This window comes from Scylla paramamosain, chromosome 7, assembly GCF_035594125.1.
Source record: "Scylla paramamosain isolate STU-SP2022 chromosome 7, ASM3559412v1, whole genome shotgun sequence".
Lineage (NCBI taxonomy): Eukaryota > Metazoa > Arthropoda > Malacostraca > Decapoda > Portunidae > Scylla > Scylla paramamosain.
This window is the reverse complement of record NC_087157.1, coordinates 33,596,592-33,610,599: the sequence shown is the minus strand read 5'-3', so window position 1 is coordinate 33,610,599 and position 14,008 is coordinate 33,596,592. Positions and strand designations below refer to the sequence as shown.

At 41.6% G+C, this 14,008-nt stretch overlaps 1 protein-coding gene across 4 annotated transcripts; it reads left to right on the top strand.

Moving 5' to 3' along the window:
- Positions 1–1,458: 1,458 nt before the first annotated feature.
- On the top strand, positions 1,459–13,578 carry LOC135102418 (mitochondrial glutamate carrier 1-like). Of its 4 annotated transcripts, none has more exons than XM_064007689.1 (8): positions 1,459–1,542; positions 4,010–4,068; positions 6,572–6,706; positions 7,054–7,203; positions 7,574–7,707; positions 8,407–8,598; positions 9,023–9,179; positions 9,602–9,885. In XM_064007689.1, exons 1-8 carry the CDS (start codon positions 1,486–1,488, stop codon positions 9,741–9,743), a joined length of 1,026 nt encoding a protein of 341 aa, XP_063863759.1. In that variant the 5' UTR covers positions 1,459–1,485; the 3' UTR covers positions 9,744–9,885. The 4 variants fall into 4 exon arrangements, with proteins under 4 accessions (XP_063863759.1, XP_063863758.1, XP_063863760.1 ...); XM_064007688.1 differs by having other exon boundaries at positions 1,461–1,542; positions 8,404–8,598; positions 9,602–13,578; XM_064007690.1 differs by lacking the exon at positions 1,459–1,542 and adding an exon at positions 1,732–1,870 and having other exon boundaries at positions 8,404–8,598; positions 9,602–13,578.
- The last annotated feature ends 430 nt before the right edge of the window (positions 13,579–14,008 follow it).

Genomic DNA, 14,008 nt, shown 5'->3' with positions numbered 1-14,008 from the left:
AAATCTTGTTCCTCACCCGTCCTCTCTTTCTAAGACAATTAGTAATTCACTCTTATTTGTTATAACTATCGCTTAAGTACACTTCCATATAGCGTGATGTGCTACACTCTTCGGCAAATATGGATTTTTTTTCCTGCGACACTCGTAAACCTGTGAATAATAATAATAGTAATTGCTACTACTACTACTACTACTACTACTACCACTACTACTACTACTACCACTACTACTACTACTACCACTACTACTACTATTACTCCTACTCCTACAACTACAACTAACAAAAACAATAATTAAATAGTAACATTTCATTAAAACGACAAGAACAACACTCTTACCACGACGGCTCGCTCACTTACACAACTGTCTTATTCCTTCAACAAAGTATTAAAAAATGAATATGTGTTGATTGAGAAGCCACACACTACTACACTTGTTTTCGTTATCACTGGTGTGTCTCGATGGAGTAGGGAAACTTTGTGAGGTGCGTAAAGCGGGGCAGCAAGTGTGGGTAACAGGAGTTCTATTACCGATTGCTGTTTTTCCTACGCTGCAGAGCTATAGGTCTTTTAGTGTATGGAGGCAGGAAATAATTAGTCTGCGTTTTCAATGGGTGTGGGACGAAAGGAGGGAAGTACTGTGGTTTAGTTAGTTCAGTATGTGCAGAGATGAGATTTCTCTGTTTGAAAATAGGGAAACAGGTGCTAATATTAATGTATGCTCTCTCTCTCTCTCTCTCTCTCTCTCTCTCTCTCTCTCTCTCTCTCTCTCTCTCTCTTGCATATAAGTAAAGTCATGAACGTAGAGAGAGAGAGAGAGAGAGAGAGAGAGAGAGAGAGAGAGCACGTAGATCCCTCCCTAATAATTTGGATGTTTGTTGGCGCAGATTGTGTCAGCTGGGGGAGACAAAACGAGGCCTTGACGGAGACAAATGGAGAGTGAGGCAGAGAGCGTAAGCTGCTTATATAAAGATATCATAAAAACACGTGGTCTGTCTGAGGCTCCCACACTTGCATTATTGAGGGAGAACCCTTGCTTTTATGCCTCGCTGTCATAGCTTCCCCACAAGAGGAGAGAAGGAAATAATAAGCAAGCAAAGGGACAAGGAAGAAAGAAATATAAAGGCAAACCCACTGGCCTATTTCTTAAAAATAAACTATACTTACTGCCCAAATGTCGTACTGGTACTGCAGTATTCTGTCCTAAGTAACACCATGCGCTTCATACTTATCATCCCAGCACATTATATGCATATCATATCCATATCATGGTTAAATAAACCAGTGCAAAAGTAAACACAATAATAGATTAACCAGAATGCATTACCAAGGTTAGTGGTGTCTGGTATATGGACAAGCAATATTCATGAATTTCAGGAAATGCACAGTGATTATGTATTAAATAACAGATCAATACGAACCTATTTTCAAATCTGTACAGCTACAAATGGTTACAAATACTTGGGTAGACGAGTAACAGCCATGTATGGGGGTGAATAAAGCATACGTCTGGCAGCATCTCAGCCGGTGGTCGAGGCAGCAGGTAAGAACAGGGCTATCCCAATCTCCTCTTATATTTACCTATTTCGTACAGAATAACGCCCTTTCCTGGAACTAACATATCATTGGAGTAATAGACACGCCCAAGCCTTTGTGTAAATGGCGTGCGGAGTGCATAGGGCATCTGTAGAGAGTGAGAGGGGGAGTTATTGCAGACGATGGGTGGGCGAGTGTCTGGCTGGCTGGCTGAGTGAGTGCCTCGATCAGCTGTTCTGCAGTCAACATTACCACCCGTGCCTGCACTACGTCCTGTATTCTCTCTCTCGTGTGTGTGTGTTTCTCTGTGTTTCCCAGTGTTTCTCGTCCCAAAGGTAATAGTAATAGTAGTATGTGGTGGTGGGATAGTGTGAGTAGCCGTGATGATGGTGATAGGTTTGTGAGACATTGAGAGATAGAGTTGGGAATCGTGTTACTTTAATTAATGCTAATGAGAATACAAATGCCCAGTCTCTCTCTCTCTCTCTCTCTCTCTCTCTCTCTCTCTCTCTCTCTCTCTCTCTCTCTCTCTCTCTCTCTCTCTCTCTCTCTCTCTCTCTCTCCGCATATATTTTAAAATGTGTTATTGTTTGTGCTAATTTCTCTTAATCTTAGCGTAGTGAGGTATTTTAACGGCAGTGAGTGAGGCAGCCCGTGGTAAATTTATTGTTTATTCTTTCATCCTTTCATTGTGTGTGTGTGTGTGTGTGTGTGTTTCAAAATTTTAATTAGGAGTATTATCGTCATGTTTGTTTTGTGTATATGTTCTCTCTCTCTCTCTCTCTCTCTCTCTCTCTCTCTCTCTCTCTCTCTCTCTCTCTCTCTCTCTCTCTCTCTCTCTCTCTCTTGACATCAATGTGTGTGTGCGTTTATTTTTAGTGTGTTTTATTGTATATACTTAACTGACAGTTTTTCTTATTCACATTATTGCCCTGTTTTGTTAGTTTCTCTCTCTCTCTCTCTCTCTCTCTCTCTCTCTCTCTCTCTCTCTCTCTCTCTCTCTCTCTCTCTCTCTCTCTCTCTCTCTCTCTCTCAGCAATGTGTGTCCATGTTAATTTTTAAACAAGTTTCCTTTACTTACAGTTTCTGCTCTTAATATTTTTGGTAGCTATTTGATATCTTTTAGCAGGTGTCTTTAATGACTTCAACCATTCTCTCTCTCTCTCTCTCTCTCTCTCTCTCTCTCTCTCTCTCTCTCTCTCTCTCTCTCTCTCTCTCTCTCTCTCTCTCTGAAAAATTGCAGCATCGAGTCACTTTAAGCAGCCGTGTCTCCGTTTATTCCATTTTATTAAGTTTTTTATAGGCCATCATGTCAGTGAGGAGGCATCAAGTGTCTCTCAGAGGCTATCACATTACTGTCACTTGCAGCCGTCCATCAGCCACTGTTACACTCACTTATCGCTTGCTTTGTCCACTCAGCACCAGGACTATTGCATCACATGGCAGGGTTTTGCATATTCTTTCCTTCAGTTGTGGTTATACGTGTGTGTGTTGTGACTGCGTTTGCTGACACAGGTTTACGTACAAGGTGCTGTGCTGTAGTGTTAGGGAAGTCTGAGGGCCTTTCTTGCTCTTGGCAGTCACTGGAAGTCACCTGTGTCTGTGGCATGGCTAGAAAGAAGATGACCAGGATTAGACATAAAACGAAGAAAACTCTTAATACAGTCACATTCTCAAGGTGTTTGTTCTCAGATTATGATGCTGATTGTGTTCCAGAGCTTATTTTAATTGGCAATAGCTTAAAAATCCTTGTTAATGTGAGTACTCATTATATTCACTTGAAATTAACAAAACTTAGAAGGGACATAATTTTAGTTGGATTTATTTTACTGAGGGGAGCAAGAGTAACCGGTACACAATATTTAAAAAAAGGAAAAGACATTTGGAACTCATGTAAACTCATTAAACCAATCACATGTGTGGCTAGAATGTTGATTTACTATGCAGGCACATGTCAGCAAAGAAGAGAGAGAGAGAGAGAGAGAGAGAAGCATCATGAGAACACAGCAGATGGCAGACAGACAAGATAGGAAAAGGAAAGAACAAAAAGAGGGAGGAAAGATCGGAAGAAAGTGGCATGAGAGAAGAGATGGCAAAGAGAGAGAGAGGGAGATAAGAGAGATATGGAATGAGAGATAATGTGATATAATAAAAAAAATGCAAAAAAAAGCTGATAAGCATAACGGACAATAAGAGGCAACAGAACACTAACAGCCACTCTCCCTCCCCCTCCTCTCCTTACCCTATCCATCACCCCTATCCTCCCTCCTTCCCCCTTTCCCCCCATTTCATTCCCCCTTCATCACCACCATCACCAACACCCATCCTCCCATCCTTACCCTATCTACAGCCCCTTCCTCCCTCCCCATCACCACTCATCATCATCATCAGTGTTCTTATCAGCCCTCACCTAGGTGTGTGTGTGTGTGCGTGTCAAGGTCAAGTGTATTAATGGGTGTGTTACTGTGTTGCAGGTGGTGGCGGCGGTGGTGCAGGACAACACAGCCATGGGAGACCAGCAGCCAAAGTTCAAGTGAGTGTTACTTATGTTGTTATGATGGTGGTGGTAGTGGTGTTGGTGTGTGTGTGTGTGTGTGTGCATGTGTGTCAATTTTTGTTTATTTGTTTATTTATTTATTTTCCTTCTTTTATTTGTTTTCTATTTACATATATATATATATATATATATATATATATATATATATATATATATATATATATATATATATATATATATATATATATATATATATATATATATATATACGATTAAGTCATTCTCATTATTTCCTATTTATCAACAAAATCATCCTAGTTTTCTTGCTGTTTATATACAGCACTGTTTCTGCACTCCACCTCTCCCAGTAATGTGTGTGTGTGTGTGTGTGTGTGTGTTTGTCTATCTATCTTTCTCTGTGTCTCAATCTGTCTACCTACACTAATACATTTGCAAACTTACTAGAAAATAATATATAAAACAAGAAAATAAAGAATAGTCCCTCATATGTAGGTACTCTCAAAAAGCATACACAAATTTATACAGCAACCCATAAACTGTAGTGATATTTTAGTGCAGCATGAACTGTGTTTGTACCTCCCTTGGCACTGGGTGAATGGAGAGCAGGGAGGGGGACGAGAGAGGGAAGGGAGGGCAGGGGTAGAGGGAGGAAGGGAGCTACAGGATGGAGGTGTGACAGAGAAGTGAATGAGTGAGGGAGAAGGGAGACTATGGAAGGGAGAGAGGGAGGATGGAGTTACCAAGGGAGGTGGGGGATGGAGGGAGGATTGTGTAGCTAACTTCGCTACAAAAAAAAGCCACTGGGAATGTAAACAGTGGAACATAATCTGTCAGATCTTGTACCTTGGCTGTGTTTTGATGGCTCCTCTGAGATGCTGGTTTTAGTACTCTCTCTCTCTCTCTCTCTCTCTCTCTCTCTCTCTCTCTCTCTCTCTCTCTCTCTCTCTCTCTCTCTCTCTCTCTCTCTCTCTCTCTCTCTCTCTCTCTCTCTCTCTCTCTCTCTCTCTCTCTCTCTCTCCTTATCATCACCATAAATCTTAAAAAAAGAGAAAACAAAAGTATTACAAGAGATTTAGTTTAAGACATCTAAGTCTTTCCTACCTGTTTTATTTTACTACTCTACAATAAGTAATAGACAAAGACTTGGAGGAGGAGCAGAAGGAGCATGACAGCAGCAGGAGAGTACAGAGAGAGAGAGAGAGAGAGAGAAGGGGGGGGGTTGAGTGGTGGAGGAGGAGGAGGAGGGGCATTGTTGGCTCTTGTGTCACCAGGTTTGTGTCTCAATAGATTCATGGCATTTGTCCAACATTGAGGTGTGTGTGTGTGTGTGTGTGTGTGTGTGTGTGTGTGTGTGTGTGTGTGTGTGTGTGTGTGTCACATTGTCTGCCTTTCTGTATTTTTTTTTTTATTTGTTTTATTTGTTTACTTTTTTTTATTTGTACAGTATGTAAATATGGTTGATTGACTAAAATTTTGGCATGACTACTTGGTGTATCTACCTTATTGTCCATTTGTTTGCCTCTGTCTTCATATAAGCAGTATTTTCATCTTGTACAATATATGAATATAGTTGGCTGAAATTTTGGCAGCACTACAAAAAAAAAAATAAATAAATGAATAGTCATAGGAGAAAATTTGAAGCCATCTCTTTGAACATAATAGTATTAGTAAATAAGGGAAGCTGCAAGAAACCATCAGGTCTACACATGGCAGTCCTTGTATAAAACATACCTACCTAGATTAAAGTGAGACAAGGATATAAAAACAACCCAAAGAAAGTGAAAGAAAAAAACTATGTCAACGAACCTAGAGACTGCAAGAGAATGAAGATATGAGGATAAGAGAAGGATGGGGTAAAGCTGTATACTGTAACTGGCTATTGTAAGATATAAACTAACCACATTATTAATACAGGTTCTCAAGGTATTTATTCACAGGGTACTTGGCCATACTTACCAATATTCCAACACTTATTTTAGATGACAAGATTTTAAATTTCGACTGGGAGGTGTTGGTAGAGCAGGTTAAGTAGTGTGCTGGAGTTAAGAGGCAGAGGGTGAAGAACAAGCAAGAAATTATCAAATATGGAAGTCCAACAGCAGGTCAGGGAGAAAAGTATTTACACAGCCACTACTCAAAGGGTGAATAGGGGGCAAGAGTACAAGAGGAAGTGGAAGGTAGATGAAAGAAAAAAAGTTACTGGTAAGAGATGGAGAACTCGAATTATTTTAGAGCATGAAAAATAAAAGGAAAAGAAAAGATATCAGTAAAAGCAAGGGAGCAGTTGACACATGTGAATGAGTATAATTTTGATACCGTTACTGTGTCAAGTTGCGTAAGAAAAAACATTTTCTGGAGATTTATAAATGCCTTGAGTGTATTTATTGATTTAATTTATACCACTTGTTTGGGAGAAAGTTACAAGTAAAAACAAAGAAAAAACTTGTACATCACAACAAAAGACACATGCATATACATTCCTCCACAGCCTCACACTCACCATTGCATCCCCGCACAGATTGCTGCCCAAGATCCTGAATGGAGGCATTGCGGGCATCGTGGGGGTGACATGTGTGTTCCCGCTGGACCTTGTCAAGACGCGACTACAGAACCAACAGATCGGACCCAATGGCGAGCGCATGTATAATTCCATGTGAGTGAGATTTGTAACTCTCGTTTCTCTTGGCAGGCTGGACTCTTTCTGCAAGACTTAAAGAGACAGGAAGGTTACTATGGTGTGTGTGTGTGTGTGTGTGTGTGTGTGTGGAAATGATGAGTCAGTGGTGAGTAAGATTATAGGAAGAAAGAGAGGGACCAGAAAGATATTTTCTGGCGGCTTATAACTCTCCTTTCTCTTTGCAGGCTGTACTGGTTTCTGCAAGACTTAGAGATAGGTTACTTTGGCATTTGTGTGTGTGTCTATGAAGGGTAGAATCATAGGAAGGAGAAGGAGCTGGGAGACATCTTTTGGGGATTTGTAACTCTGCCTTCTCTTCACAGGCTGGACTGTTTCCGCAAGACCTACCGACAGGAGGGTTACTTTGGCATGTACCGCGGCTCGGGGGTGAACATCCTGCTCATCACCCCAGAGAAGGCCATCAAACTCACCGCCAATGACTTCTTCCGCCACCACCTCACCACCAAGGAGGGGTGAGTGTTGGAGTGCTGGTGGAATGATGGTGTGGCCTCTGCTGTTCAAGGAGGGACATGTAGGGGTGCAGTGTGATGGAGGGGTGGTTTTATGCTTGTGAATGTGTGTGTTGGGATGTGTTATAGGAAGGAATAGAAACTGAAAGTGTGTGTAGTGACAGTTGTGGCTAGGAGATGAAGATATAAACTTTGTGTGTGTGTGTGGAGGAGAATGAGCTAGTAGAGGTTGAGAGTTATAGGAAAAGGAGCTGGAAGAGTGTGGATGTTGTTGTAAAGGGAAGGAGTTTTGTATCATTTATGATGAGTGGTGGTGATAGCATACACACACACACACACACATCAACCTCTCATGCCTTCCCTGCACACACAGCAAGCTGCCCATCCAGAGGGAGATGATGGCTGGCGGTCTGGCTGGCATGTGTCAGATTGTTGTCACCACACCCATGGAGCTCCTCAAGATCCAGCTGCAGGACGCCGGGAGAGTGGCAGCACAGGCAGTGGCCAGTAAGTGTGAGGGGAGGGTGGAGGCATTGGCCAGTAAATGTAGGGAGAAATATGAAAAAGTAAGAATAGAGGCAGGCCTGCTAGGGCAATATGGACAAAAGTAAAGAGTGAGGATTTATTTCATGATATGGGTGGCAAGAAAAAGGATCTCATTAACATAGATACGTACACATACCAAGGTTGTCTCCCAAAAAAAGGGGTAGCAAAGACAAGGCACACAGATTTCACATTAACATTCATTCATACCACTCATTGATGCTGAAGAGAGAGAGTACTCCTGCCCTGACTTAATGGGGATCAGCCGCTTATAATCAGTAGACAGGTGATGTAGTTGAGTGAAGTTGGGGTGAGGGCTTAACCTTTTATACTTTGCCATACTTGTGAAATAAAAGAGAAGATGAGAGGTAGGATAGGGGAAGGCATAGATTTAGATGAGATAAATACTCCTTTTCCCAACTTAGCTCAAGCATACAGTCATATTACAGTCTCATCACACACTGTTACCCCATTTACTCCATTAGATTTAGATTAGGAGGTAAATATTCTGTAACTACCTCAAGCATGCAGCATACTAGATTCATCGACACACACACTTTCCCATCAAATGTTTCTCCCTCCTTCAGGTGGTAACACAGCCAGAATGATACTCTCAACAGCACAGATTCTCTCTTACCCATTAATTGTTTTTTTCTCCAGCAGGTGGTAATGCAGCCACTGTGCCCAAGATCTCAGCCACCTCCATCACCCTGCGTCTGCTGAGGGAGAAGGGCATCATTGGGCTATACAAGGGCACCGCCGCCACCATGCTGAGGGATGTCTCCTTCTCCGTCGTGTACTTTCCGCTGTTTGCTCACCTCAACTCCCTTGGCCCCCGCAAGGCTGATGGATCAGGTGTGTTTGTGCACCTTTGGAGTACTGAAGACTTTGAAAGGTTTGAAAAGTATTATCCTCCCTCATGCAGACATACACAAGAACATAAAATAAGGGAAGCTGCAAGAAACTGTCATGCCTACACCTGGCAGTCCCTATATGAAACGTGCCAATCTGTTTCCACCTATCACACATACACTCTAATACATCATGCCCTTACTCTCATACATAGGTGGAAAAGAAATGTGAGATGAGCAATAATAATAGTTAATATTTTTTTTACTAGGCTAGCAAGTCCAGTAGAAGAGATCAGCTGAGAAAAACATCAACACACATTCACAAGCATTCACACATATTAGTCTCCAACGCCAAGACATGCCACCAAAAATGTAAGATGTAACAGCTTCTTGCCATTAAAGATACACTCTTCTTCCATCCATTGCAGGGGAGGCAGTGTTCTGGTGTTCCTTCTTGTCTGGCTGTGCTGCGGGCTCCCTGGCAGCACTGGCTGTGAACCCCTTTGATGTGGTGAAGACACGCCTGCAGCTGTTGACTAAAGGCAGCAATGAGACCCAGTACCGAGGGATTGCACATGCCATTCTGTGAGTGTGACAACTGTTGGGAAGGATGGGAAGTGTGTGTGTTTATGTGCGGCTATGGTTGAGAATGTTTGGTGTGTGTGTGTGTGTGTGTATTGTAGCAACTGTTTATCTTTCATCTCAGTGAGCTATAACACACAGTGAACACCCATTAGTTTGGCTGTTTTTACAAGATACCCAGTGGCCTCTGTACCGAACCAGTCAACTGCACATAATTTGAATGGTTTGGTGAGGTTCCTTTGAGAGAGAAACCATTCATACATCACTATCACTTTTTACACCTATTGCTTTTTGTCATCTTTTTCTTCCTCCTTTTTTTGTTCTTTGTGTTACTCATCTCTCACCCAGCATCAGATGCAAAAAACACCACACTTCACTTCACCCATGTCCTTCCTTGACCACACTAACCACACCCTCCTCCGCAGCACAATCCTGAAGGTGGAGGGACCACGGGCATTCTTCAAGGGTGGTGCCTGCAGGATGATCGTCATTGCCCCACTGTTTGGCATTGCTCAGATGGTGTACTACTTTGGTGTGGGGGAGGCCATCCTGGGGTACAAGAAGTGAGGGGGAAGCGCAGCCAGCAGCAGCAGCCACAGGAAGGAGGAGCTAAGTTGTCGCCGCCCACCAGGAGTCCTGGCAGCACTATGAAGGGCACAAGGGCAGGCAGGGTGTTGAGGGTGTTGTGGGGTCGGTGGCACAGTAGTTGCATGTTCTGTGTGGTGCACCAGGGAGCAGCAATAGGTATACTAGTAGTTTAGGGAAGGAGTTTTGGCAAGACTGAGTTTGTCCATGTTGTTTTTTGACTGCCATATGTACAGTGATGAGTTTTATTTAGTATTTTTCTATTTTATTTTTACACTTGAATAGCATATAAAAAGTATTTAACTCATAAGTAGGTTCCCTTTTTTTTTAACAGATTCTTGCCTTTTTTATTCTACATAATTACATGAAAGTATTTAGACTGTAGGTTTTATGAGCAAGTGATAATATGCTTCATACAGTATTAAGTAGAACAGTCCAACTTTTTACTTAGGATCAATAACCACATTGGAATTCAACATTTTGCTTCAATACTCTTCAGTAACAATATCATCACACTAACTTAACTGCTTGGCACAAGAGTAAGATGTGTTAGAGCCAATGACACTATGAACATTAGCAGCTGTGGAGTGCAGCAAGACTGCCAAGTGTCCTGTGGGGAGCCTGGCCTGGGGTGAGGGGTGGGGGAGGCAGAGGTGTATACCAAACATTCCTGTCAAGCTTGAGTCGCAGTGGCAGCGTCTCCCACTCCACATACTGCAGTGATTCCATAGCAGCCTGGGTGGTGATGCTCACTCTAGAAAATTTGCAATTAATAGCTTATCAAGGCTGAAGTATATGTGTGAGTGTATTGAGAGAGAGAGAGAGAGAGAGAGAGAGAGAGAGAGAGAGAGAACCTAAAACCTACACCAGATATATTTTTATTTGAGGTACTCGGATGCCAAGCTAAGTCAAAGCACCCTCTTCCTCCTCCTTGTGTGTTCCTTGAGTGTCAGTCTAGAAGTGCTGTGTGTGTGCTCTCTCCTGTGTGCTGTTCCCTGTAGCTCTTTCCTCACCATCCCTCATGCTGCATCCCAACTGTAGTACAAATAGGCTGTCCCCCCTAGTGAAGGTTCCTGAGTGGTGGTGGGTGTGCCTGGGAGGGGCTGGTAAGGTGTAGACTGAGGCATTACCACTAAGCTCTCTAATCTGGCTGTTAACATAGTGTGATATTGGGATTGGCAAAGTTAAATTAAGATTATCCTCCATTCCCTGTGGTGAAAATTGGTCTTTCATTAGAAATTTTGAATATAAGGTGTGTAGGAATGCTTGTAAATCTATGGCTGTATATATGTCAGCCTGATATATACATATTTCTCTCTCTCTCTTTCTCTTACATCTAAAATCCTTCATTAATCAGGAAAGGCATTATAAAAACAGTAATAATAGTAACATTTTCCCTGACATTTACTGAGAGCAGGATGAAAAATCATTAGTATGTTCCACAGGGGAAGTCCAAACACCTAACACACCACTCCCAGACCCTTTCTGATCACTCTGAGCCCTCTCTTAGGACCACAAGGCAATACACGTGTCTCTCCAGTAGTCCACAGAAGCCCTCCACCGAGCCAGTCATCCAAATCATGCTCTGAGTCACTGCTTCTTATGTTTTGATTGCCTCCTCCTCAATGTTCCGGTACAAATTAATTAATTTTTCACTGTTGGGTTTTTTATAGTTTATGTATGTTAGTGGTCATGAGGTGGAGGAAGATAATTGGATAATTGTCCTGTTTAGGTCTTCACATTTCTGTAGTTGTTACGTTTACCATGAAAAGTTTTCTAGATATGTGTTTAAGTCCTTCTGGTTTCTCTTCCTCTTTCCTTTGTTGTTATTGTCCATCTCGTGCAATAGTTAAATCGTAGTTTATGTTAACAGTCTGTATCCACATGCTTTTGTGTGCATAAAATTGTTCCTTACCAGTGAAATGATTTACACATCAGAGATCCATTACTCAGAATAATGCTGAGCTCTGTGTGAATGTTTCAACAAGTGCTCAGTATTGATTTACCTGCCATATCAAAGTGATCATCCACACCCAGTGTTTCCTAGTCTCCCCATCACATATATACACCCGTAGGCTTGTGTTGCATAGGTGTGCTGTAGCTTGTGTTACCAAGCATTTAGATCAGTGCTGTGACAAGTGCCTCATCTGTACTCAGTGCGGCCCACTTGGGTCTGTGTGTTAAAGGTACCGTGTGTCTGCACACCAGGAATACATGAAGGTTGGTTCATCCAACACGTGATGCAGGCATTGTATTACCACTCATTGGAACTATGAAACCTGATCATATACTTCACCCACAGCCAAGACTGACTGTCGCTGGCTGTCTATAGCACAGTTTGCCTTGTGATGGTGCAGCAGGTGGCCCTGAGGTGCTGCCACACTACACACTGTTGTGGTGTGCTGCAGGGACACACTGCTGCTGCCAGTCCTGTTCCTGCAGGCAAGGTCAAACTGCTACAACACATCTTAAAAGTAACATGTTAATATACTATAAGTATTCAGAGTACGGTCTAAGTATTCTATAAGCATCAGAGTGCAGTTAATGCATATATTATACTCATATTAAAAATATTTTCTTATAGCCAAACATACAAAAATTTTGTGGCTTTTGATGAATTGCTTGCACTTGTTACTTTGGCACTTCCTCACAGCACTTACTGTGATGCCATGTGAGTAGCTTAAGGGATCGTAGAACTGATTGGAGCCGGCAAAGGCTGCACTAGCAGAGATGTTTATCCATAAAGATGTTTCAGAGACATAGTAGAAGATAACTAGTGATGCTTGGGTGTGTAGGTGAATACATTGTTGTACAGTGTTGTACATTTATGTTGATATATAGTTCGTATAAGAATGTGGTTGTGACAATAATTTACTGTATTCACTGATGGATTGGAAGGCCACGAAGAAGATGCCGGCAGCATAAGACACAAGATGCCTGGGAAGGAACTGGGATGCTGAGGACTGATCCAAGCTTCTTTGTGCGTAGTACTGTTGTAGATAATATCAGTATTTACTCATCCACTTTACTTTTGTCAGATTCTGTTCTTTCAAAAATTTGCTGCTAATCTTAACTTTCCAGCAGACTTGTCCCACAGCTGCACTTACACTGTGCACACACTTTGCCTGTTTACTAATGACAAAACTGGTTGATTCCTCATCCTGCATGACTGGAGGGAAGATCCAATTTGAAAAGAGGATCCAGTGCTACTTATGGATTCTGTAATCACTGAGATATGAATTAGGTGGTTTATTTTCTTGGCAAAAGTAAAGTTGAAGGCAGCTTTGAGTGCTTCTTGCTGTGATGGCAAGTGCTTCCTTTTGAGGCAACATTTAGTTCTTCCATTAACAACAGTGTTGCTCAAGCACTTTACTGAGTTTTTCTTTTTTTTTTTACATATTTGTCAGGAATGTGTATGTATAAATGTGCCTTCATGGGTACTCTTTGTGCTTGTAGTCTTCCACACCTAATTTTGCACCTTGCCAGTGCTATAATTATATATAAAGTTGCTTTGTTGTAATTAATGTCCACAAATATGCTGTTACTTTTCAAGGTGTTTTTAACCTTTACCTATACAGTGCCAATATTTTCCTGCTGCATGAACCCTGTAAATGAAGTGCATCATCTTGTGTGTGACTATTGCCAGCAGGTGTTCACTTCTAACAAAATGTTTACACCAAAAACAAATGTACCATTAATCTCAAACTTCTCAGGGGAGGCATTCTGGTGTGTCCTCAACAACTCAAAGCTTGTTCACACACAATGGATCACTGGGTATTAATATATTTATAATCCAGAATAGAATTGTACCATGAAATGTAAATGTTTCCTTCCACACAAGTGTTGAGAATTCAAGAATTTTGGATATAAGGACTCCAATAGCTCAAGGCAGTGTATGATTCTTATTGAAAGGAAAAGTGCAGCAAGGAAAGTATATATCATGCTCACAAAGTATGACTGACTTGATTACTCTCACACTAGTGCTAAAGCAGCTCAATGCTTGATTCTGTAAGTTTGATTTTGCTAACTTCTTTAAACCATGTTTATGACTAACAAAGAATTCTTCACATTTATGTTCAGCACCATTTGAACAAGTAGTCATGCACTGTGTAGTGATGTGTTCATGTAATCAGGGATGTATGTCTTTTGCCAACACAAAGATCTTGGGTAATCAGCAGATGGATGTCTTTTCTTAAATATTTCATAATGTAAATAGTAAAGTAATAAAAAATGAAGACAAAATATGG

Bases quoted from the DNA above. Each gene is read 5' to 3' on its own strand.
- LOC135102418 (XM_064007688.1), top strand. From the start codon at position 1,486: ATGGGGGTGAATAAAGCATACGTCTGGCAGCATCTCAGCCGGTGGTCG. The intron at 1,543-4,009 runs GTAAGAACAGGG...ACTGTGTTGCAG, and splicing joins GCCGGTGGTCGAGGCAGCAG to GTGGTGGCGGCGGTGGTGCA. The intron at 7,204-7,573 runs GTGAGTGTTGGA...CTGCACACACAG, and splicing joins CACCTCACCACCAAGGAGGG to CAAGCTGCCCATCCAGAGGG.